Source organism: Cebus imitator, unplaced genomic scaffold (assembly GCF_001604975.1).
Source record: "Cebus imitator isolate Cc_AM_T3 unplaced genomic scaffold, Cebus_imitator-1.0 Scaffold362, whole genome shotgun sequence".
Lineage (NCBI taxonomy): Eukaryota > Metazoa > Chordata > Mammalia > Primates > Cebidae > Cebus > Cebus imitator.
Window position 1 is genome coordinate 693,861 of NW_016107677.1, and position 23,614 is coordinate 717,474.

Below are 23,614 nucleotides of genomic sequence, written 5' to 3' on the forward strand. Positions count from 1 at the left end.
TCTCAAAGTTCTCGTGATGTGTTTTTCAGCTCCATCAAGTCGTTTGTATTCTTCTTTAAGCTGGCTATTCTAGTTAGCGTTTTGGCTAACCTTCTTTCAAGGTTCTTAGTTTCCTTGCATTGGGTTAGAACATGTTCTTTTAGCTCAGATGAGTTTGTTGTTACCCACTTTCTGAAGCCTGCTTCCGTCAATTCATCAGACTCATTCTCCAGCTTTGTTTCCTTGCTGGTGAGGAGTTGTGATCCCTTGGAGGAGGAGAGGCATTCTGGTTTTTGGTGTTTTCATCCTTTTTCCACTGGTTTCTTTCCATCTTCATGGATTTATCTACCTGTTGTCTTTGTAGTTGGTGACCTTCACATGGGGTCTCTGAGTGGAAGTACTTTTTGTGGATGTTGAAGCTATTTCTTTCTGTTTTTTAGTTTTCCTTCTAATAGGGCCCTCTGCTACAGGACTGCTAGAGCTCCACTCCAGACCTTGCTTTCCTGGGGATCACCCACAGGGGCTGCAGAACAGTATTAGAACAGATAACAGTTGTTATCTTCATCCCAGAAGGGCACCCGCCAGATGTCAGCCAGAGCTCTCCTTCATAAAGTGCCTCTTTGGATATATGGGGGTTGGGGAGCTGGTTGAGGAGACAGTCTGCCCCTTATCAGAACTCAAGTGCTGTGCTGGGAGCTCCATTGTTCCGTTCAGAGCTGCTGGGCTGGTACATTTGAGTCTGCTGCAGCGGAACTCATAACCACCTCTTTCCCAGGTGCTCTGTCCTGGGAAAGTAGGGCTTTAAGTTCCTGATGTGCTGCTGCCTTTTTTCAGAGATGCCCTGCCCAGCAAGGAGGTAGTCTAGTCACAGTCCGCCAGCATAGGCATTGCTGAGCTGCTGCAGGCCCTGCTCTGCTGCTGTGTAAACTTCCTTGCAGTTTTGTCTACAGAATTACAGTTAGAACTGCCTCAGTAATGGTCTGCCTCAGTAATGGCGGACTGCCTCAGTAATGGCAGACTGCCTCAGTAATGGCGGATTGCCTCCGTAATGGTGGACTGCACTGGTAGTGGTGGACTTCCTCAGTAATGGAGGGCACCTTTCCCCCCACAGTGAACCATCCTCGGTCCAGCTCCACTTGTTGCAAAACTCTCAATCCAGAGCATTTCAAATTGCTGGTGTTTGTGGGGGTATGACCTGCCAAGCCAGATCACCTGGCTCCCTGCTTTCAACCCTTTCTTTTTCAGTTGAATGGGTGGCTCTGTCTCCAAGGCATTTCAGGCACCAGTTGAAACAGCCACCCAGATTTGTGTGAGTTTTTGTATGGAAACCCACGGTGCTGGCTGAAACAGCTGTGCTGGAAATTCATGGTGCTTTTTGGTCAGGGAATCCCCTGGTCTGTGGTGGATAAAAACTGTGGAAGAAGCCCAGTATCTGAACCAGAGTGCTGGAGTGGATGGAAAAGCCCCTGATGGCCTCTGTTGAGTAGGGAGGGGGGTCCTCTGGGGATTGCACTTCCCAGGTGAGGCAGTGCCCTACCCTTCCTCAGCTCGCCCTTCTTGGACTACACCCACTGTGCAAACAGTCCCTTGAGATGCCTCTGGTACCTCGTTTGGAAATGCAGTAATCACTTACCCTCTGTGTTGCTCTGGCTGGGAACTGCACTCCAGAGCTGTTCCTATTCAGCCATCTTGGATCTCCTCATGTACATTTATTTCTTATTCAAGTGACATGTTGGCTGCAGGTTAGCTGCAGGTTGGCTGTGGCTCTGCTTAGCGTCTGGATTGAAGGAATAGTCCTTAAATACAAAATACCATTTGCATGACTGAGGGTCAACCTGGACCATACAACCATATTTAAAACTTCTCATCAAGGTTAGATGTGGTGGCTCAAGCCTGTAATCCCAGAACTTTGGTACACCAAGACAGGAGAATTGCTTGAAGCTAGGAGTTTGAGATCAGCCTGGCAACAACATGAGACCCCAAATCTATGAAAAATATAAAAATTTATGTGGGTGTGGTGGTACACACCTGTAGTCCTAGCTACTTGGGAGGCTGAAGCAGGAGGATTGCTGGAGCTCAGAAGTCTGAGGTTGCAGTGAGCTGTGATCATACCACTGCATACTAGCCTGGGTATAGAGTGAGACCTTGTCTCAAAAAACAACCACAACAACAACTTCTCATCAAATATGTCATTTGTTACATCTGCTAACATTTGATTAACCAAATCAGGTCTTGGCCTTGTTAGCTATTTCTATGTGTTTGGAAATCTACCAAAATAATTGTTAAATTTTTCAAATACTTTCATTTAAATATTCAGAAAGCAAATAGTTAATAGATTTGACTGAATCTCACTAAAACCAGGGTTTTGGTTTTTGTTTCGTTTTATCAGTGTAAAATATTACCCATTTATTATCTTAAAATTTCTGTAACTCAGAAGTCCAAGCACAACATGGATGGATTTTCTGTTCAATGTCTCACCAGTCTGATATCAAGGTATTGACTGGGGCCTTAGTTCTCATCTGGGGCTTGGGACCTTTTCCAGTCTAACTTGTTGCTAGAGGAACTCATTTGCCCACAGTTGTAAGTCTGAGGTTCCCAATTTCCTCTTTTCTTTTGACCAGGGACTTCTCTCAACTCTTAGATGCCACTGGCAGTCCTTTGCCATATGGTCCCCACAGGCAGTTCACAAAGTATATTCCAAGACCACGTCCTAAAATGAAGTTCATCTTGATCACACTCATTAAAAATTTTGTTACTCATCAATTTTTTTTAGAAGCTATGCCTTCTCAGGAATTGTTCTACGCTCAGGAAATAAAATGTAAAACCAACACGATGCCTACCTTCATGGAATTTATCTCCTGGTGGAGAATGCAAATATAAACTAAATAAAATAAGATCTGTAGAAATTCATCATATTGTACCTAAGTTAAATGATAGCAATTACACAAGATTTAGCATTTTCCTTTATTCATTCTGCAAATATTTCTTGCTACAAAAATCTTTCTAGTTTACATGCTGTTGGAACATGCAGTTAATAAATATATTAGCTATGAGAAATACTGTGGGTGAAAATATAAAGCAGGAAAAGCAGGATAGGAGTATCAAAGGGAAGTTTATCATTTTAGATAGGATGGATATGTAAGACTAGGAAATGTGACATTGGAGAGAGACTTAGCCATTAGATATCGTGGGAAGAATACTCCAGGCAAAGGAACATCAGATTCTAAGGTCATGGTTCAGTAGCCTACCCACAGTGTTTAGGAAGTAGCAAGAGGCCATTGTGACAAAACAGTGATGAAAAGGAGAAGAGTAGGATTTATAAGTCAAAGGTGTTATATGATAAGGAAAGGCATTGGTGGAATTTGAACAGTAGATTGACGTGGTCAAGTTTACTCTTGACCACGTGGTCACAGTTATACTGTAAGAGGGCAGAGGCAGAAGTGCAAAATCAGTTAGCAGCCTATTGCAGTAATCCAGGCAAGAGATAATATGGGCATGGACCCAAGTATCAGCACAGGAGGTGGTAAGAATATCACATTACAGAATATATGTTGATTTTATCTTGAGAGTAAATGCCTTAGAGATAGAGGAATCAGGGATGTCTCCAAGGTATTTAGGAAAAGGAACTGGAAGAATGGCCTTAAAATTAAGAAAAAGAGAAATTACCTTTCCTCTCATGTTTCTGGCTCTTAATATTAAAGACATAACATTTCAAGAGAAATACCTCTGCTGAGTTGCTAATGGATGTATCCAGTATTTCTGTTTAATTAATTAGTCTATTCTGTATTCCTCCTGAGAACAATGCATAGGCAAAGCTGTTTTCGATGCTTGCTAGGGGTGGGAGTGAGGAGACAGCGATTGATTCAAGGAAACTCTGAGAAAAAATAGAAAGAAACTTCAGTTACTATCTCCAAATGTTATTTTGCTACCTAAGGAATGTAGATGCCATGCATCCAAACTCCCGCCTGTCATCACTGGACAAACAATACATTTTTCAGTATTGAGAGGAAATAACTATTCAGCTTTTGCTTCCCTTCTCTCAACAAAAAGAAGATTCATTACTTTATCAAATAGTCTAGTTGTGGTTGATAGCTCTGTTGTGAGTTCTTTAGTTGAGTTTCTTTGAAACATAACAAAAAGAAGCATAATTCAGTCTTTCTTTTTAACTTAATATGTCTCTTTTGTGCATCCTAGTACTTCAAATCATTGAAGTGTACTCCCATTTCCACATCTGCTGGGAACAATCATCTATCTTCTTAAATGATTCATTGTAAAATATAAATCTTAGACTGCCTAATCATTCTAAGGGAGTAGAGCATGATATAGCAGAAAGAGCCTGGGCTTAAGAAGGATTGAAATGAAAGGTTTCATGAAGTATGTGCCAGAGCCTGCTCTTTTTTCACCAAAACCACATTCTTCTCTTCTTCCTAGCATAGAGCCAGATTAGATTTCCAAGCTTTCCTTGCAATTTATTTTGGCTCTCAGAGTTCTAGTCATTAGAATGTGAGTAGTAGACTGGGTGCAGTGGCTCACGTCTGTGATCCCAGCACTTCGAGAGGATTACTTGAGGTCCAGAGCTCAAGACCAGCCTGGCCAATATGGTAAAACCCCATCTCTACAAAAAAAAAAAAAATTAGCTGGGCATGGTGGTGGGTGCCTGTAAGCTACTCGGGAGGCTGAGACATGAGAATTGCTTGAACAGAGTGGGGAAGAAGGTTGCAATGAACTGAAATCATACCACTGCACTCCAGCCTGGGCAACAGTGAGATTTTGTTGCAAAAAAGAAAAAAAATGTCAATGGTAGATTTGTGCATCATTTTCAGGTCTACCCCATAAAATCTTCCACAGACACTCCTTCCTTTCGTTTTCTCTTTCTGGTTGGCTGAAATGCAGACAGCCTCTGGGGCATACTTGTTGAGATTGAAGAGTACAAAGTCTGGCTACTCGAGTCACCTAATGTTAAAGTGCTGTCCCATTGGCTTGTTTACTCTCAGTGTTTGTTATGTGATCAAGAGCTAAAGTATTGTTGTTGGATTATTATACATTTGTACTCTGTTATAACATTTATCCTACCCCACTTAAAGGGTATGAGCTACACCTTAAGGAATAGTAGGACTCAATGTAGATATGTAAGAGAAAGGAATTCTAGGCATAAAGGACAGTAGAAGTTAAAGAACATAGGATTTCATGTTACTAGAATAATAGTAAGGTTCAGCACAACAAGAATACTATAAGAACTAGAATATTAAGAAAATGTAGGAATAACACGGTGAGAGACGTATGCTGTTTCAACAAGGAGCAAGTAAGTATATAGTATACTATGGGGGGCAGGAGTTGATGATAGTTGGAAAACAAAAATATGTTAGGTATGCCCAATAGAGAGAACTGTCAGCCAAGAGACTTGATTTCACTGTGTGAGAAAGAGAGATGAACTAATCATAGATAGATTACTAGGATAAAAATGTGACTTTCTCATAAATAAATAGAAGAAGAATCTGAACATTACTTACCAACATGTTTACATGACCATTATTTCTGATACTATATAGAGATGGCTGGGACTTGACCCCAAGTAGATTCATGAGGGAGATATCTGTCACACCAGAAAACACACACACACACACACACACACACACACACACACACACACTATGCATTTTATAGTGTGGAGCTTTGCAGAAGCCCTGACCCTGATGATTTGAGCAGGCGTCATTGTGAGCCACAGTGAATCAATCCTTTGGCTCATGTCATTTAACGCTGGATTGAAGGTTGCCCTTGCTAGTTTCTTTTCACTAGGTCTGCACTTAATCTTGCTATTATTATGTTGATATTTTTAAAAGGGAGGAAGTTTGGTAAAAAAAAGATAAGATGACCTCAGGAATAAAGATAAGAGAAAGAAAGCATGTTTCCCTGATTCTTGGAACCTTCTCAGGACAGGATTGGGAAGGAAGGGATATGCAGGGTACTTCCCTAGCAGGAAGAAGCCACTTGGGCCATTTACCATGTTAGGGGGAAGGCATTCTGAAAGAAAGCAAGTAACCAAGAGAGCATGAATACCCAGATATGAAAATCTAAGGCCCAGCATATTGGCACACACCTGTAATCTCAGCACTTCTGCAGCCCAAGTTGGACAGATTGCCTGAGCTCAGGAGTTCAGTACCAGCCTGGGCAACATGGCAAAACTTTGGCTATACAAAAAATACAAAAATTAACTGGGTGGCATGTGCCTATAGTCTCAGCTACTCAGGAGGCTGCTGTGAGAGATCTCTTGAGCCTGGGAGGTCAAGGTTACAGTGAGTCAGGATTGTACCATGCATTCCAGCCTGGGTAACACAGCAAGACCCTGTCTCAAAAAAAAAAAAAAAAAAATTAACCCCCAAAGCCAAAATATATTAAGAATTTTAAGATGCTNAAAAAAAAAAAAAAAAAAAAAAAAAAAAAAAAAAAAAAAAAAAAAAAAAAAAAAAAAAAAAGAAAGAAAAAGAAAGAAAAATGTTTAAAAATTCAAAAATCAGAGGTAAAATTAAAATAGTGTTATTTATCTCTGTGGTAGCTTGCATGCATGTCATCCAGACCATGTGACATGCCAATCATAAAGAGGGCAAAGAGCTGATGGTGTTCTCCATCATAAGTATGTTAAAAAGAGGAAGGCCAATTTCTTAATCAATGCTTTCAATTTTATTCCTCATTACACAAAGTTGTCCTCTCTGTTTTTTTTTACCACCCAATATTGTTCACGTTCTTGCCTCATATTGCCATCCTTTCTCCTTACATTAGAAGAACCTTAAACTCCCTGAAGAAGTTAGAATTTATTTATGAAACTTATGAAACAGAGGCACATTATATATATTGCAATTCACTGTTATAGGTAAACATGATTAAAATTAATCAACTATATTTTTGAACATACAATGTTAAATATTACATGATTTTCTTATTTGTTAAATTAAGTTAATAAAGTTATTAGAAGTGTCAATGAAATTGGGGGAAATATATTTATTGAGTGCATATTATGTGATAATCATATGCCTATCATCATGTTTAAATTTTCTGGTTCAACCTACAGGGCAATCCTATATGATTTTTATATTTTTCCTTTTACAGATAATTTTGACCTCTCTTGAAAATATTGATAACAATCATAATTTGAGTTAGAATTTTGTAGGTTGGTAAAAAGAAAGATGTATCAGTAAAAAGTAGAAAAACATAGTTTAGGCAATAAATCTACTACATACCACAGCGCCTGCTGGACTCTCAAACCAACTGCACGTTTTCCTGGAATGAGATCTCAGTATGTTTAAATGGAATCTGAAACCTGACACATAAGCAAGACCAAACAAATTGTAATTCTTCTGAGGGAGTGACAATATCCTAATACATTTCTTATTTCTGTAGTGAGGTTGCCTTGCAGAAAGCTAAAAAGGAGGTTATTGAAATAGAAGGTGAAGTTTGATTGAAACAAATTTCTTCCAGGAAGAGAAAGTGGGACCATGAGTAGATGAAGTGGGTATGTTTCAGGGTTTGAAAAAGGTAATTGAATTTTTAAGCCAGACATGTTGAATGTGTAAAAGAGTAGAGTTATGGGGAACTAGTCTCTTTGACACTGCTCTCTCCCCCACTCAGAAAGTAGGGTACATAACTATACCTATTCATAGAGACCCGATTTTCTCACAACTTTTTCGGAAGAAGGAAGGCAACATTGAAAGGCTCAAGTATTTATCACAGGCTGGGAAAAGAAAATCTCTACTATACTGCATCAGATAAATCATTCTATTAATAAGCATAACTAAGGACTGGGCCCACCACTTGTGAAAAGCTTGTAGATTCAAATACAGGATTATCACTGAGTCACGGAGTGCCTGTCTGTGTCCGCATCTTTCAACTCCTGCTCAGGACCACAGGCTCAAGACTACTGGCAGCAGTAGAGGCTATAGCACAGCTTCTGATTTGAGTAGTGCAAGACCAGTTGGCCACAGAATGGGAGTTCAGGAATGCATGGGAAATAGCAGTTGTAGGCCACTGCGGAAACCTTGCTCTACTGTTTTAAGCAGAGCAAAGGTGTAAGGAAAACATTCAGGCTATTAATTTTGCCTGCTGATGATATCTTTAGGTTGGTGGCTCATAGGATCCGTTATGCATGTATATTCAAATGTTAAACAACAGGGGGAGGTTCTTAGGTTACCCTGTTTGAAATAGCAATGCCTTCCCAATGCTCCCCATCTCTTGTGACTGTTATTTTTGTCCATGGCATTTATTTAGCACACAGTTTAGTTTTCTTACATATTTTGTTTATTTTCAGTCTCAGTCCCCTTTAAAATGGGAAGTCTATGCTTAGAGATTTTTTTTTGTCTGTTTCAGTCTCTGCTATGTCATGTGTGCCTTGCATATAATAGATATTCAATAAATTTTGAAATCCATGCTACGTATTTACCCTCTTTGATTTGTATATGATAGTCTCCATGGAAGAATACTGTTCCTTTGCATTTACATCAAGAATCATGATCATATCCTTAATCATTGGAAATTATGAATGACAACCAGCAAAAGGAGCTTGTAAGGTCACATGAAGCTTGATTTCTGACTTGATATAACTATACTGATTGTAAGAAAAAGAATAAGCATACCATCTGTGGCTTTCTAAACATTTAGTTATAAAACACTTCAAACATACAGAGAATGCCCAAGACCCCATATAACTACCTTTAACATGAGTTGAACTACTGGTCAATATTGATTCTTTTAAAACCAGCTCACATCTCCCTCCTCATCCACTAGATTATTTGAAATAAAGTATTTCCTTATAAATGTTTTAGCATGAATTTCTGTAAGACCTATTGCTTTGAATAGAGTTGCAATACATTATCAACCTTAAAAATAACAATTATTTTTCACTATCACCAAATATCATATTAGCATTCAAATTTTCTGTTCCATTTAATACACATTTGTTTACAGATTTTTCTTAATCAAAATACATCATCATGACTCAAAGTTTCATTTTATATGTTACTTAAGTCTTTTATTGTATAGCAGCTCCCTTCTTTTTCTTGCAATTTATGTATTGAAGTAGCAGATCATTTGTTCTGTAGGGTTTTCCAATTTCTGAATTTTGCCAAATGCATCCTCATGACATCATTTAACATGTTTCTCATCTCCTCGTTTTCTGTAAATTGATAGTAAGATCCAATGTTTGTTCTGATTCAGGTTTGATTTTTAGCAAGAATATTTTATAGGTGGTGGTTGTACTACAAAAGTGAGGTACATAGTATCTGGTTGCCTCTCTTTCAGGAATATTACCGGACGTTGATAAACATTGCCTAGATTAATTATTTTATTAATGGTTTGCACAATAGTGATATAGTGACTACTTTTTATTTATAAAGTATATAAAAATACAAAAAAAATCTTTATTCAGTTATCCTAAGGCACAGTTCATATTGGAAAGGCAGGTTAAATGCTTGATATCAATAGTTTTTCTTTATTTAACAATTTTTAGATTAATGAGGTCTCCTAGCATCCTCCAGAGGTCACCAAAATGAGTACTATGATAATTAACACAAATTTAAAAAATACAGGTTTAATTCCATTGCAGTTAGTATTCTTATTGCTGCTTAAATGGTGGTCTTTTATATGGCCAGTAGTAGTCTCTTCAAGTTCACTTTATGATACAATTTAGTAGTCTTTAAAATTGTCCTTGCTTTATAACATGACACAATATTCCAGGTTCATTTGGCATAGATTTTTGCCCAAGCCTAGAATCAGTTATTTCTCTAAAGATCCTTGGTTCCTTTAATGGAAATGATATACAGAGCACCCCGTGTGGATTTTAGGAATACTCATTGCTACTGGTGTGGTCATTATTTATATAATGTACTTTCAATGTACTTAGTTTGTAAATAGATACTTTTAGAGAATATATGCAATGGGTGCATATTGATATTTTAAATTATATTTAGGGCTATGGGATTTTTACTTATTTAATTGTATATTTGCATCTCTTTTCTTCTATAGGCAATCCTGGGTTTTACTGACATTGTCATAATTGCTTTTGTTCTCCTCGCTCTCCTATGTGTGCATATGTATGTGTATGTGGGTATGTACACACATACATATACAGTAGAAATAAAGTTGGTACAAATGAGGAAAAAAAATGTGGTACTCAGAGTATATGCTAATAAGGGAGTCAGCCATCATCACTTGCCTTTGGCATAGGCCCCCAAACAGGGAAGGGAGTGGGAAAGCCTTTAGTTGAAAAAGAGAAAGCTTCAGATATGCTCTATTGGAGGTTGTTGGCATGGGGAAAGTAGGTGGTGGGGGGTACTGGAAGTAGAGCATCTTATGTGATTGGTTTGGGAAGCATATTTGGCTTTCTCTGGTTGTTCCTGAGTTAGAAGCAGAGTAAAAAACAAGGAAGATGGGTCATAGATCAAGTTTTGACCATTTTTGGCTAATTGCTGCAGAGATTGTGACTTAGACTCTTGGATTATTGGCTGTAGAGGTTATGGTTTGGCTTCCTAGGCTGGCTGTTAACAAAGATTGTGGGTAACTGCTATTGTCATACATAGTTTTTCTTGTGTGTGTGTCTGTGTGTGTGTGTGTGTGTGTGTACATTTCAGAAGGAAAATATCAAAATTATACGAACAGTATGATTACTGAAAACCATTTTAAGATCTCTTTTATGGCCACATTTGTCTTTTGAGTATTTTTCACCTGGTTGTAGTCAAATAAATCTATTTTAAAGTCACTTTAAGTAACATTTTTTATATTTTAGTTATTTCTTTCTATTTCATATTATTTAACTTTGTTTCATGATTCTCTTAAGCATGTGCATAGTTTGAAAGTCAAATCCATGCAAGAAGTATTTAGAGAAGTCTGGCTTCTATTGCTATATATTCTACCTCGTTTGTTATGTTCATAGGCAACCATTATTAAAATTAATTTTATAATTTGAGCTTTTTAAAATGTGTATCTATACATATATACTTCAATATATATGCTTATGTAACATATATGTTTATATTTATACACAATTTTCATAGATAAGCAGTAACATGAAAAACACTTATTTCTCCCATGGTTTTACACAATATAATCTGAAGCTCATTCCCCAGCAGCCTAAATATATTCTTTATATTTATAAATATAAAGATATTCATTTTTTATGAACTATATTTTTCTTTAGAGTTACAGCTATGAAAGCTCATCCTACTCCAGGATTATTGAGGAATCTGAATGTGTTAAATTCTGTTCTTTTATGCTTAATTTATTTAAAAATGAAATTAGTTTATCATTATAGGCCATAATATTCCCTATGTAATATGGCCTTTTATATATGTTGATGTTTTCATAATTGTACTTTAGTTTATTTTATACATAATCATCTGAAAATTATCAAAATTGGTTTTCTTTTGTGTCTCTTTCTTCTTAGTTTAGGATGGGTCCTGGAGGAATTGTAAGATAATTGATTGGTTGACCTACATGTGCAGTTGAGGGAGTTTTAAAGATTCTTTTCTGCTTACTACAAAAAAAGTCTCCTGAGATTCAGAACTTTAGACACATGCCATCATTTAATTTATCTTTCAGTTTTAAGTGTCACATAAAGTTCAAAAAACAGATTATTGTGTCATTAAACTTAGGTCTAAGATGTTTTATCTTCCTAATGGGATAACACAGAGAATCTGTTTTGGAGTTTGATCTATAACCTTGTATAACATACTTTACATTTTTGTTTAGGCAGTTTGGAAGGGCTTTATTTTGCGAAAGAAACTGACAACAGCTCTAGAAGCTATTAAGAATGACGAATCCGATGAAGAATACAGAGAAATAGATCTAGAGGATTTTGCATTTAATGAGGTAAGTACCAACTACAGTATGTAAATATTTTTCTTAAAATAGTTTAGTGTACTATTTTGAAGCTAAACCAGTTTCTAAGGTTTTTATCCTATTAACATTGTTACAGATCTTTTTCAAATAACACGTGAGAAAGTGTCCTACTACTTTTCCTAACATCATCTTCATTTATCCTACATGCCTGTGTAATGTGCAAAGGCAGTAGTAAAATATTTACAAGAGTGTCTTTATGCCTGTCAATCATACTCTCCAAAGGTTAATACCTTATTTAACTACAATACGGTTACCAAAATTAGGGAATTAACATTGATGCAATACAATGATCTAATCAACCTTATCAAATTTGTGAGTTGTCCTACAAATGCTCTATATTTAGTCTGAGATCTCATCCAGAATAAATTGCATTTAGTTGTCATTTTTCCTTTAGTCTCCTTTAAAATGGAACAGTTCTTCATCTTTTCTCTGTATTTTACAAACTTAATACTTTAAACAATTACTGAAAAATTATTTTGTAGAATATCTCTGAATTAGTGTTTGTTATATAGTTTCTTCTCATTGTATTCAGCTTATGTTTTTTTGGCAAGAATACAACAGAGGTGGTATTGCGTTCTTCTCAATGTATCATTGGAAGGTGATGAAGTCTCTTAGGACATAAAATTATCCTAAACTGCATTTGGCTTAGCTACCCAGTTATAGAAGCACTGCCTTAAAGCTTTTTTGTAAGTGGATGGGATATGAATTAATATAACTCATATAACATAAAGCAGATTTTTATATGATGTAATTACATCATTCAAAAACACTTATCTTTTATGCTAGAAAAAAGTCTATGTCAAACAAACATGAATCATACAACTTTCTCTTTATTATTCTGCACCTACCTATATGGTCATCATTTTTCCCAAGTTCTGCTTATCTTTCTTAAAACCTGTCCATGAAGTTTATACTCTGATCATTGTAATCACAGTAGTCTTATGTAACAGATGTGTGAATGGGGTTCTAGTTAACTTTTTACAACACTTAGCGAAGGCTCATGAGAAGTGAACAAGGATGTGAATGTGATGGTGAGAGAGAAACCCTATGAAGAGTCAGTGGCTCATCACAACAATGGAATTTCTAAGAGTATAATAAACTGGGACATGCTGGCATCACCTCCAAAGTAAAGGATGGATTGTTGCTTTGTGTAGTTTCTACCACTAAGAAGAATGTGTTGGTAAATCTCTTTAGGCTCTAGAAACTGCATAGATCATACTTGGGAATACTGCTTCAGGTTTAAGGAGGTCCCAGAGCAGGGCAGATCTCTTCAGCAGGCCCAGACTATGTAACAAAAAGGGCATCAAGTGTAGACATTCTGTTACTAAATTATTCAAAAACAGGTGTAATGCATTTATTGTATCTTAATGAGCTTCAAGACTCTCTTACTAGATGCCATCTCACAATAACTGGTCAAATTTATTTCTGGCAACTTTCATATGTTGATAGAAAAATGAAATGCGAGTAATATCACCACATTCCCTAACTGCAAGAGGTAAATATTGTCTTATGGTTGCCTGTATGCATATGTGACATGTCAGTGAGAATTTTGATATTCAGTTGTATGGTATTTTTTGAATTTCAATTAGGAGACTTGAAATCTATTTTATGTATTTTCTTATTTTTTTTCTGTCAAACGTAATTTACTGAAAGTCTCCAAATTTCATTGCAATATTGAATTACGAATTTATGAAAATATTTTCATTAAGACTATGGAGGTGAGGCTGTTGTAGAGACAGGGCACTATTGTCCACATCTGAATTATTTTCCTAGGCATAAGCATACCTTAATCAAAAAGAAGCCTTTAAAAATTTATCATTGTTCTATTAGGTTAGTTAAATGCTTTTTTGGAACATGCTGCTGATTAGCATGCTTCTAAAAATGTCAGCATTAGTATTCTTTAGTAGATATTTGGATAGTATAATTGTAAAATATACTACTATTTTGTATTCTTTATCTCTCAAATCTTAAATAAATTGAACTGTTTGTTTCTTCAAATTCCTTATAAGGTCAGCTATTTATTCTTAGGAAAAACTGTGTTTTTACTTCCATTTAATTAAAAAACCTAGCTCTCATGGAAACAATTTAAATGCTTTTAAGATACACTTATCTCCAAAATCTTTCTAGCATACCCTCGATTGTAAATAGATCTCCGATGTTTTTCAAAACTGAATTTATCTTATTTTTGAAGAAATTGAGTAAATTGAAGAGTGAGTAAATCAAAGGCTTCTTTTCTCACTTCAGTTTCCACAACTTCAGTATGGAAAAGTACTATTTCATAAGGAATTGTGTTAATGAGAGGTCAGTTTCTGTTCTTTCTGATGTGTTAGTACTGACTAAAATAAAATATTTGAAACTTTTTGGAATATCTACAATAGCAAGAAACCATGAAGATTTTGTTCATAGTAGTCTTGTACATATTTTTAGTTAGATTTGTTTCTAAGTATTTATATAAATATGTTATTTTTGTATATTGACTCATATTTAACCACTTTGCTGAAATCACTTATTAATTTTAATAGCTTATCTGTCAAATCTTTTGTATATACTGTATACACAAACGTATCGCCTGAGAATAACAGTTTTATCCTTTTTTTTTCTGGTTCTTATACCTGTTATTTATTTTGCTTGCCTTATTATCCCGATTAATACTTCCATTACAATGTTAAATAGTGGCGATGTTAGCAAACGTCTTTTTCTATTTCCTTGTCTCGGGGTGAAAGCTTTCAATATTTCACCACTAAGTTGTTTCCTATGCATTTCTTACAGAAACTCTATATGCTTTAAGGAAGTTAGCTTCCTTAAGTATCTTAGAGATTAAGATGCTTCTGCTGCTGATGATGATGATGGTGACTCTATATATGATTTGGATTTTTACTTTTTAATGCATCTCACATTGACTTTCAAACATTAAACCTTGTATTTCTGGAATAAACTGACTTAGCTATAATGCATTATTTTTTTTACATATAACTAGCTTGTATTTGCTATTATTTTGTTTAGGATTTTCTCATTTTATTAAAAAAGAAACTGAGTATAAATTATATTTCTTATATAGCTCCAGCTTTGGGTTTTAGTATCATATTATGTTGGCCTTATACATTTGGTTGGGAAGTGTCTCCTCCATTTCTATTTTCTAGGAGAGTTTGACATAAGATTGGGGTTCTTTGTTAAAATTTTGTCTCAATATACAATATATTTTTTGGAAATGTTCCATGTGAACATAAAAGGAGTATGTATTCTGTAGGTAAGCATATTGTTATTAAAATCTCAATTACTTTGAGTTTATTATGTTTTTTTAAAATCTTCTGTATCCTAAGTAATTTTCAGGAGGGGCATTCTAAAATCTCTTACTGTGATGGTGGACTTCTCTAACTTGGCTTTTACTTCTGTCAAATTTGGCCTCATACTTTGAGGCTGTGTTTTTGGGACATACACATTTTGAGGCTAGCTTAATCATGTGTCACTGATCCTTCTATCATAACATTTTCCTCTTGAACAATAATTTCCCTCTTTAATTGTGCAGGAGCTATTTCCTTTAATATTTTTATACCTATAGCATCTTTCTTTTGTCTACTATTTTCATAATGTATATCTTTCTAACCATTCTCATTAACTTTCCTGTGATTTCAGATTTAAAATGTATCTTATAATAGCATATAGTTGGGTTTTACTTATTTTTATATTTTATTCTGGCATTATTATTTAGATTATTTTAATTGATTTTAATTTAGAATATAATTTGGTTTATATAATTTCCATTTGTTTTCTATTTGTTCTGTTGATTTTTCCCTTTTTTATTACCTGCTTTTGCATTTATCAAGTTTTCTTGTTGTTCTATTTTTTCCCTTTATTAGTTAGTTAATTAATTCTGTTTTGTTTTTTTATACACTTCATTCTTTTCTGCATTAACATGTTTCTATCTAGGATCATTTTCTTTTGCCTGAAAGACCCTCTTTGATAATTACTTTAGTATGGGTCAGTTTTTGATTGCTTGAAAATTCATTTCTTTTTAAAATATTTTGGAAGGGTATCTTCTCTAAGTATAGAATTCTAGTTAGGCTTTCAATTTGTAAATATACCATTTTATTAGTATTTCTGGCTTCCATAGTTCCTGTGGAAAAGTCAGTATTGTCTTAATTTTTCTTCTCTGAAGATATTGGCTTCTTATCCCATCTCCCAGGTAACTTTCAAGGTTGATTTTCTGTTTTTGTTTTTCAGCCTGGGTATGATTTTCTTTATTTGCCCTACTTGGAGCTGGTGAGGTCATATAGCTTTTTGAATCTGTGGTAAATATCTTTCATCAGTTTTGGAAATCTATTGTCCAAATTTATTTCAAATATTTGTTCTTTGATGTTTGAAGTATATACACATTGTGAAATGCATAAATCTGGCTAATTAGCATATGCATTACCTCACACATTATTTTTATAGTGAGAATACATTCTCTCTTAACATTTTTCAAGAACAGAATATATTGTTAGCTATAGTCATCATGTTACATAACAGATCTTTTGAACTTATTCCTTCTATCTAAGGGAAATTTTGTATCCTGTGATCAAGATCTCCTGCAACCTCTACCACCACCCCTACTGAGCACCTCAACCCCTAGTAATCATTATTCTATTCTCTACTTCTATGAGATCAAGTTTCTTAGATTCCCTGTCTGGGCTAATGAGGCATTCTCTTTCTGATTCCTGGCTTATCTCACTTTACATAATGTCCTCTACATTCATTCATGTTGTTGCAAATGACAAGGTTCCCATCTTTTTTGGATGAATAATGTTCCATGGTGTGTTTTCTTTGTTAATTTATCTATTGATGGACACAGGTTCATTCCATATTTTGTTTATTGTGAATAATGCTACAGTGAAGACAATGATACAGGTATCTCTTTGACATACTGTTTTTATTGTCTTTTGGTATACCAAAAGTAGTGTTAATTGCTGGGTCATATTACAGTAGTAGTAGAATTGCTGGGTCATATTACAGTTCTATTCTTCTTCTTCTTCTTCTTTTTTTTGAAGAGCCTCCATAATGCTTTTCATAATGGCTTATACTAATTTACCTTTCCACTAATGGTGTGTGAAGTTTCCCTTTTGTCCACATCCTTACCAACACTTGTTATCTTTTGTCTTTTTGATATAACCATTTTAACATGTGTGCGGTGATACCTCATTGTGGTTTTAATCTGCATTTCCCTGATGGCTAAGGATGTTAAGCATTTTTTCATATACCTATTAGCCATTTGTATGTCTTCTTTTGAGAAATGTCTATTTAGGTCCTTTGCTCATTTCCAGTTGCTTGATTTGTTTATTTGCTATTGAGTTGCTTGAGTTCCTTATGTATTCTGGATGTTAACCTCTTTTAAGATACATGATTTGCAAATATGTTCTCCCATTCTGGAGATTATCTCTTCATTTTCTTCATTGTTTACTTTTCTGCACTAGAACTTTTAAATTTGATGTAAACTCATTTGTCTATTTTTGCTTTTGTTGTCTCTTTGTGCTTTTGGGTTCATATTTAAAAAATCATTGCTCAGACAAATGTTATGAAGTGTTCAAATTTTAATTTGGATGTTTCCTACTGACCTACTTTGTATTCCTTAATCATCCTCTATACCTTATCTAATGATGTTTTTAGCCTATCTATTGAATTCTTAATTTGTTATTCTATTTTTTAGTTTTAAAATTTCTACTTGATTCTTTTTTGTAAATTCCATTTATATGAGATTTTCTATCATATCCATTCTTTTCTTTAACATACTGAATATTTTATTTTCAAACATTTCTCATTTAATGCAATACCTGGATCACTTGTAGATTTCTTTCTATCAGCTGTTTATATTTTGATTTTTTTGTCAGCTAAAAAAAAGAAAATATGAGAGAGAGAGAGAGAGATGTATCCCTGTATTGATCTACTTTTCTAGAATGTAGTCTTTGATTAAGTACCAGACTTTATATGTATTAAAAGTATAAAGACCCTGGAAGATATTTTCTTTCTCTAAAGAAAATTTAATTTTGTTCTGGCACAGAAATATTCTACAGGCAGAGATCGTTTTGAGGCTTATATTCAGGCTTCATTATGACTAGTCTGTTTTTGCTTTCTCTTAGAGTTGAACCAATTTGATGTCTAACTGAAACCCTGCAGTATTTACTGGATTTCTTTCATATTGTTTGTCCCTGAATTCCCATTTCTTTCTCCACAGCACTAAGTGACTGAATAAATTTCTTCTTAGCATTTTTGACACCCATTTGTTGCTATTGTACCTTGATTTTAGTTATCTTGTCTACACATGTACTACTTGGATTTGGCAAACACATGAAGGGAAATTGTCTACATGACTTTAAGCTCACATTTCTTTGGTTCTCTCCTCCGTGGGATCTTGGTATTACAATCCTAGATGCCTTAGCATTTCTGCACTTCAACTCCTGTCTTGTCATGCCAGTAAAACTGCTATAAGCAGGCATCATATGTATGCTTGGCATTTCTTACCTGTTGTTAACACAATTGCAAATTGCCCTGAGGGAAAATGTGGAGGAAAATATAAGGTTTATATGAGCATGAGACACTATTCTCTGGGTTCTTGGCTGCTCTGATTGCTCTTGAGTGCCTCGAGCTCCTTTTCTTAGATATTGTTTTTCAGAGTATTTGTACGTGTTCTGGGAAAGATCTTCATTCCAATTCAAGCTAATATCATTATGGCCAGAATTCAAATATTTTAAAAAAATTTTAAATTTTAGTTTCAGGAGTACATGTGCAGGTTTGCTGTATAGGTAAATTACGTGTCATGGGGTTTGGAGTACAGATTATTTCATCATCTAGGTAGTAAGTAGGGTACCCAACAGCTAGTTTATCAATCCTTACCTCCTCCTGTCCGCCACCCTCCAGTAGGTTCCAGTGTCTGTTATTCCTTTCTTGATGTCCATGTGTACTCGTTGTTAGCTCCCACTTATAAGTGAGAACACGCAGTACTTGGTTTTCTGTCCTTGCATTAGTTCATTTAGATTGATGGTCTCCAACTCCATAACTGAAATATTTATAAATGAGTATTTCAATACTCAACAATCATTTTAGATCTTCTAGGCATTGTTCTTACCACTGTGAAGAAAAAAAAAAGGTCCCCGACTTCATAGAATTTATATTTTAGTGGAGGTAACAGACAATAAATACATATATAAATATATATGTATAAAATAAGATGTTGAAAATTCCTATAAAAATTAAGAAAATTTAAGGTATTGTGTTTAATTGATTGATCAGGAAAGGCCTGTATAAGGTATAACACTTTAATAGAGATATGAAAATAAAGTGAAGGAATAAGTTTTGTATAAACAAAACAGTATACTGTTTTGGGCTAAAGTGTAGGCAAGTATGTAAGGCTTGAAATAGGAAATTGGTGTATTTAAAGAACAGAAAGTTTACAACAAGTAGACTGATCAGTAAAGAACAAAAAATAGAGAACAGAAGAAATACAAAAGGAGCCAGGGATCAGTCCACATCAAGCCTAGGATATGATGTCAAGCACTTTGGATTTTATTTCAAATGTGATAGAATATTATTGAGTTTCAAGTAAGGGAGTTAAATATTATTCATATTTAAAGTGGATAACTTTGTTTGCAATGCAGAGATTATTGTTTAGGGAAGCTAGTGATTAAAGCCTGTACCAATAAGGAAAGTACTATTGCTTTGTCTTCCTTTAATATGTCTTTACCCCTTTTCCATTGCCATCACTTTATTTTAAAATCACCTTAAAACTTCAGATGATGTAATCAAATTGTCTTTTTTTTAATCCTTGCTCAAACTTTACTTCATTTAAAACTTACTTGATGAGGATTTCCCTTTTTTCACTGATTTAGTTGAAAATATAGTTGCCTTTAGGATTAAAACTTCTGGAGTTTTAAGACATATCCTTATGTAATTATATAAAATCTTTTCAAACTTATTTTTTTCTTTCCTGCCAACAATGCTTACAATATGGCAGACAGTATGCTTAGTCATGATAGGTAAATAGAATAAATATGGCTCTAGGTTTAGGGGATATCAGAAGTATATTAGAATAATTTTAGTTAATTATAATTTTTATAAGAGAAGTAAATATAAAATTATCTTGATAAATTAACTAGGATCCAAAAGCCTAGATCAACTGGCCATGCAATGTTTCCTTATATTGATTTGTTGCCTGTCTGAAATGTGATTTCATTTAACAAGTGATTGACCAAGGAACACTAATAACCAAGGGTCATTTTATTTTAGTTTTGTTAAGTATAGTTTACCTTAATTTATTAAGTGCCAAGAACTATAAGTAATCTGAGATTTTTATCCTACATGAACTCTAACAAGTTAGGATGCTGATAGAATAAATGAAACTTCAAGTAAGAGACAGAAGCACTTATTACCTATGACAGCAGGCAGCAGGAGCTTCATGTACCAATTCTTTTCCTCCAAGTTCCATAAGAGGAAATATGAAGAATGTCTTACCAGTAGTCTTGAGCCTAGGATGTCCTGTACCTTCTAAAAGGCTATTAACAACCCTGCCCATCCTAATGCTCCAGAGAAAGTTGTTATCTTTATTAAACCAAACAGTAAGCAAATTTTTGCCCTCTACCCCAAAGGGAAACACAGTCTCTGCCTTCCTATTCTGTTAGTTTCGCGAACATCTTTGGAAAGATGGTTTGTAACAAAAGCTGTCATAAGTCATGCAGAATTGTTAGCGATCGTGGAGAATTGTATCCCAAAAATATCCATTCCTTGTTTTTACATGACAAATTTTATCGTAAGTATACAATTCCAGGGCTACCCTGAATAATCTGACAGGGGCTGGGACAAAAATCCATTAGATTTATCTCACAGTACATGCAATTAAGGTTACTATCAATAGCCCAGGTGGTTTTCTCCTTAACTTTTTTTATCAATCTTCCTACTAGGCTTGAGACTTTAATCCAGCTATAGATGGACTCCTTCTTGTCCCTCAGGAAGGAAGTATAAGACAATTCTGCCATCCAAAATAACCCTGGTAGATGAGTTGAAGCTGACCTGAATGCTTTTTAGGGCCCTAGTGCTGTTGGCTTACCACTTAAAGGTATATTATGACCACCACACCTTCTAGGTGGCATTTGTCCACCCCATGGAATGGTTGATGATGGAGATGGGAAAAATATCCACATGTATTTCACAAGGGAAGTACAAAATCTAGGGCCATGCCCTCCTGTCTTGGATTTCTTAGTAAAGTTAAATTGAATGACTATCAAATTGTGTTCAGATGCCCTGGAAAGGGATGGTAGATCCATTAGTAAGTTAAATGTAGATGCTTGCAGCAGTTTGAGAAAGTCCTGCAAAAGTTTTTTTGTTTTGTTTTGTTCTGGGAAGGATGTTATAGGGACAGTTCAAAGGACCAAAAATCCAAATGTTTCTTTCTCTTTTATGCTTCACAGGATTTAAAGTATCCCTTTCAAGCATTCTGGGTTTTTGTTCTCCATCTACTCCCTCAAAATTAGGGTGTTACATTTCAGTAGCTATAATTTCACCATTTTTTCTAATCATTCTCTACTGACACTTAGACCTTTAATTTTGAAATTCAGGAACAAGGAACAAGTGCCTTTTTATGAAACATAACTAAGATTAATTTGAATACTCTTACTCCTCTTTTGGCTGGCTGTACCTTGTTTAATCATTTTGGCCTATACTTGCTATTAGAGAGAAAAGATACTCATCATACCCAGGAATGGTTAGGATAGAATCCTGAGTTGTCCAAATAGATCTATATTATCCTCAATGCATTTTACCTAATAATTTCTTAGGAAGTGGCTGCAAGAATATGATATTTTGGAGGGAGAGCCATGCTCACAGCTCAGATTGCTTTAACTAGGTGTGTGGATAGAAGGAGGTGGTAGAGGTAGGCACAGACTATCAGTTCAATGTTGATTAGCTTTTGTGATAACTACCACACTCAAATGGTCCAGAAAACTGAAAACTTGGGCAACTAATTTTAAAGGCCACATTTGTATGGCTAAATTCAGCTGATGGATAACCTAAAAGATAATAACAGTGGCAAAGATTTGAAGGTATAATATGTAGTTAATTTTCCAACAGGAAGGGCCGGGTGTCCACAAGATGATATGTCCTTCACTATAAGACAAATGAGCAAATTTTTCAGGAATCACAAGTCTGGTATAAAATGGTAGGCTCTACGTTAGAAATAAAGTTAGACCCAATTAGTGACTTGATTTCAGTCATTTTCATTAGAGAATGGGCCCTTACCATGGGCATCTGTACGAATAACACAGACAGTTCTATAGGCAGCTGTGATTTGTTTTTCCTGTTTGTGTGCCCAAATCAGGGGGTCTTTAGTTTTTCACATGGCAGATCCAACTGTTAAGCCATTTGCAACAGTCCAAGAATCAGCTTGGTTTCAGCATAGCCAAACTATCATGGAACCAGGCCCAAGAATTTAGGAGAACTTAGATGAATTGAGGGCCCTTCAAAATGACAACTTTGGTTCAGGCAGTGAAATGTAGATAGGTTTTCCCTGAGAAAGAGAGCAGCTATTTTTTTTTTTTTTCATGTATAGTGAATGCTACTGAGGCTGGCTGGCTGCATTTTTGAGTATACAATTTTCTTTTTACAAGTGAGGCCTTTTTGGACCTTCTCACATTGTTAGTCATTGAATTAAAATTTTCCCACCCAAAATAGGAATTATCAGGCCAGTGAGTTACAAGACCTCTAACTGCCAGTCATTTGGTTTCTAAAGGAATCAAGTAGAATGAAAATAGGTGCTTTTCCATAGGAGTGTACCTGTTGCTGTAACAGAAAGGCTGCAAATCCAAAACTAGAAGGGATGTCTCCAGGAGAAAGTTGCCTCCATTGACAGAGCTTCCAATTGGAAACATCATCAGTTACAGGGACCTGTATTATCTAGTACCAAAGGGGTCTGATCAGGTGTTGAGTCTCCTTTTTCAGTAATAAAGGGCTGAAGAGACAGTAGTTTTTCTTTAGTTACTGGAGGGACTGAGCATTGTACATTATCTCACTAGTCTCAAGAAACTTTACTTGATGAATAGGCCCTGGAATTTTGTCCAGATTTATCAGCCACTCCTTGCTGGCAGAGGTGTGATAGCACCCACCCTAATTAGAATTGAAACTAAGATTTTTCTTTTTTATAAAATTGAGATATTATTTACATCCATTTTGACCTAACAAACTGGGTGTTCTTCAAATAGTGAAAGCTTTGGAAATCAGATTATAGAGGTGCCTTAGGTGGCAAATCACAGGAAGGTTTGTCACATTAGAACTTCTCTGTCTGCAACTCTTCCTCTATTGGGATAATCTCCTCTAGTACTTAAGGAGTGGAAAAGTAACGCATTTTAACAGGGCAAGTTCTACTATACATTCAGATGTAGAAACAACAATAATTGAATTGTTTTGAATTGTCCTAAAAGACCTCACATACAAGGTAACTAATTTCTTCCTCCACTGTGAACCATGCAGTTGAATCCATGTTTTCTTTACCCTAGAAGTCTTGATAGTATAGTGCCCTCTGCTATGGAGGGAAACCCTATCTCTGTCTTCCCAAGCTGTCAGCTATACAGGCGTCCTTGAAAATATAGTGTGGAAAAATGCTGTCATGAGACATGCAGATGTGGGAGACACAAGGAAAATTATCTCCTACTATCAGGCTCCTTTTGTATACTGGTGATAATGAACTTCTGAAACAATAATGAATAAGACATTTCCTTTATCCTCAAGTCAAAAT

The 23,614-nt window shown here is 35.3% G+C and overlaps 1 protein-coding gene across 6 annotated transcripts in view; it reads left to right on the forward strand.

Moving 5' to 3' along the window:
- Window positions 1-23,614, forward strand: part of LRRIQ1 (leucine rich repeats and IQ motif containing 1) — a 233,659-nt gene that overhangs the window by 106,710 nt on the left and 103,335 nt on the right. For 5 of the 6 annotated variants that reach the window (XM_017506824.2, XM_017506826.2, XM_017506827.2 and 2 more), the window contains one exon: window positions 11,713-11,832. In XM_017506824.2, the coding sequence (XP_017362313.1) occupies window positions 11,713-11,832 (120 nt within the window). Of the gene's footprint in view, window positions 1-11,712; window positions 11,833-13,056; window positions 13,197-23,614 lie in introns of those variants that run through there. The other variant, XM_037730805.1, reaches the window with a different exon arrangement.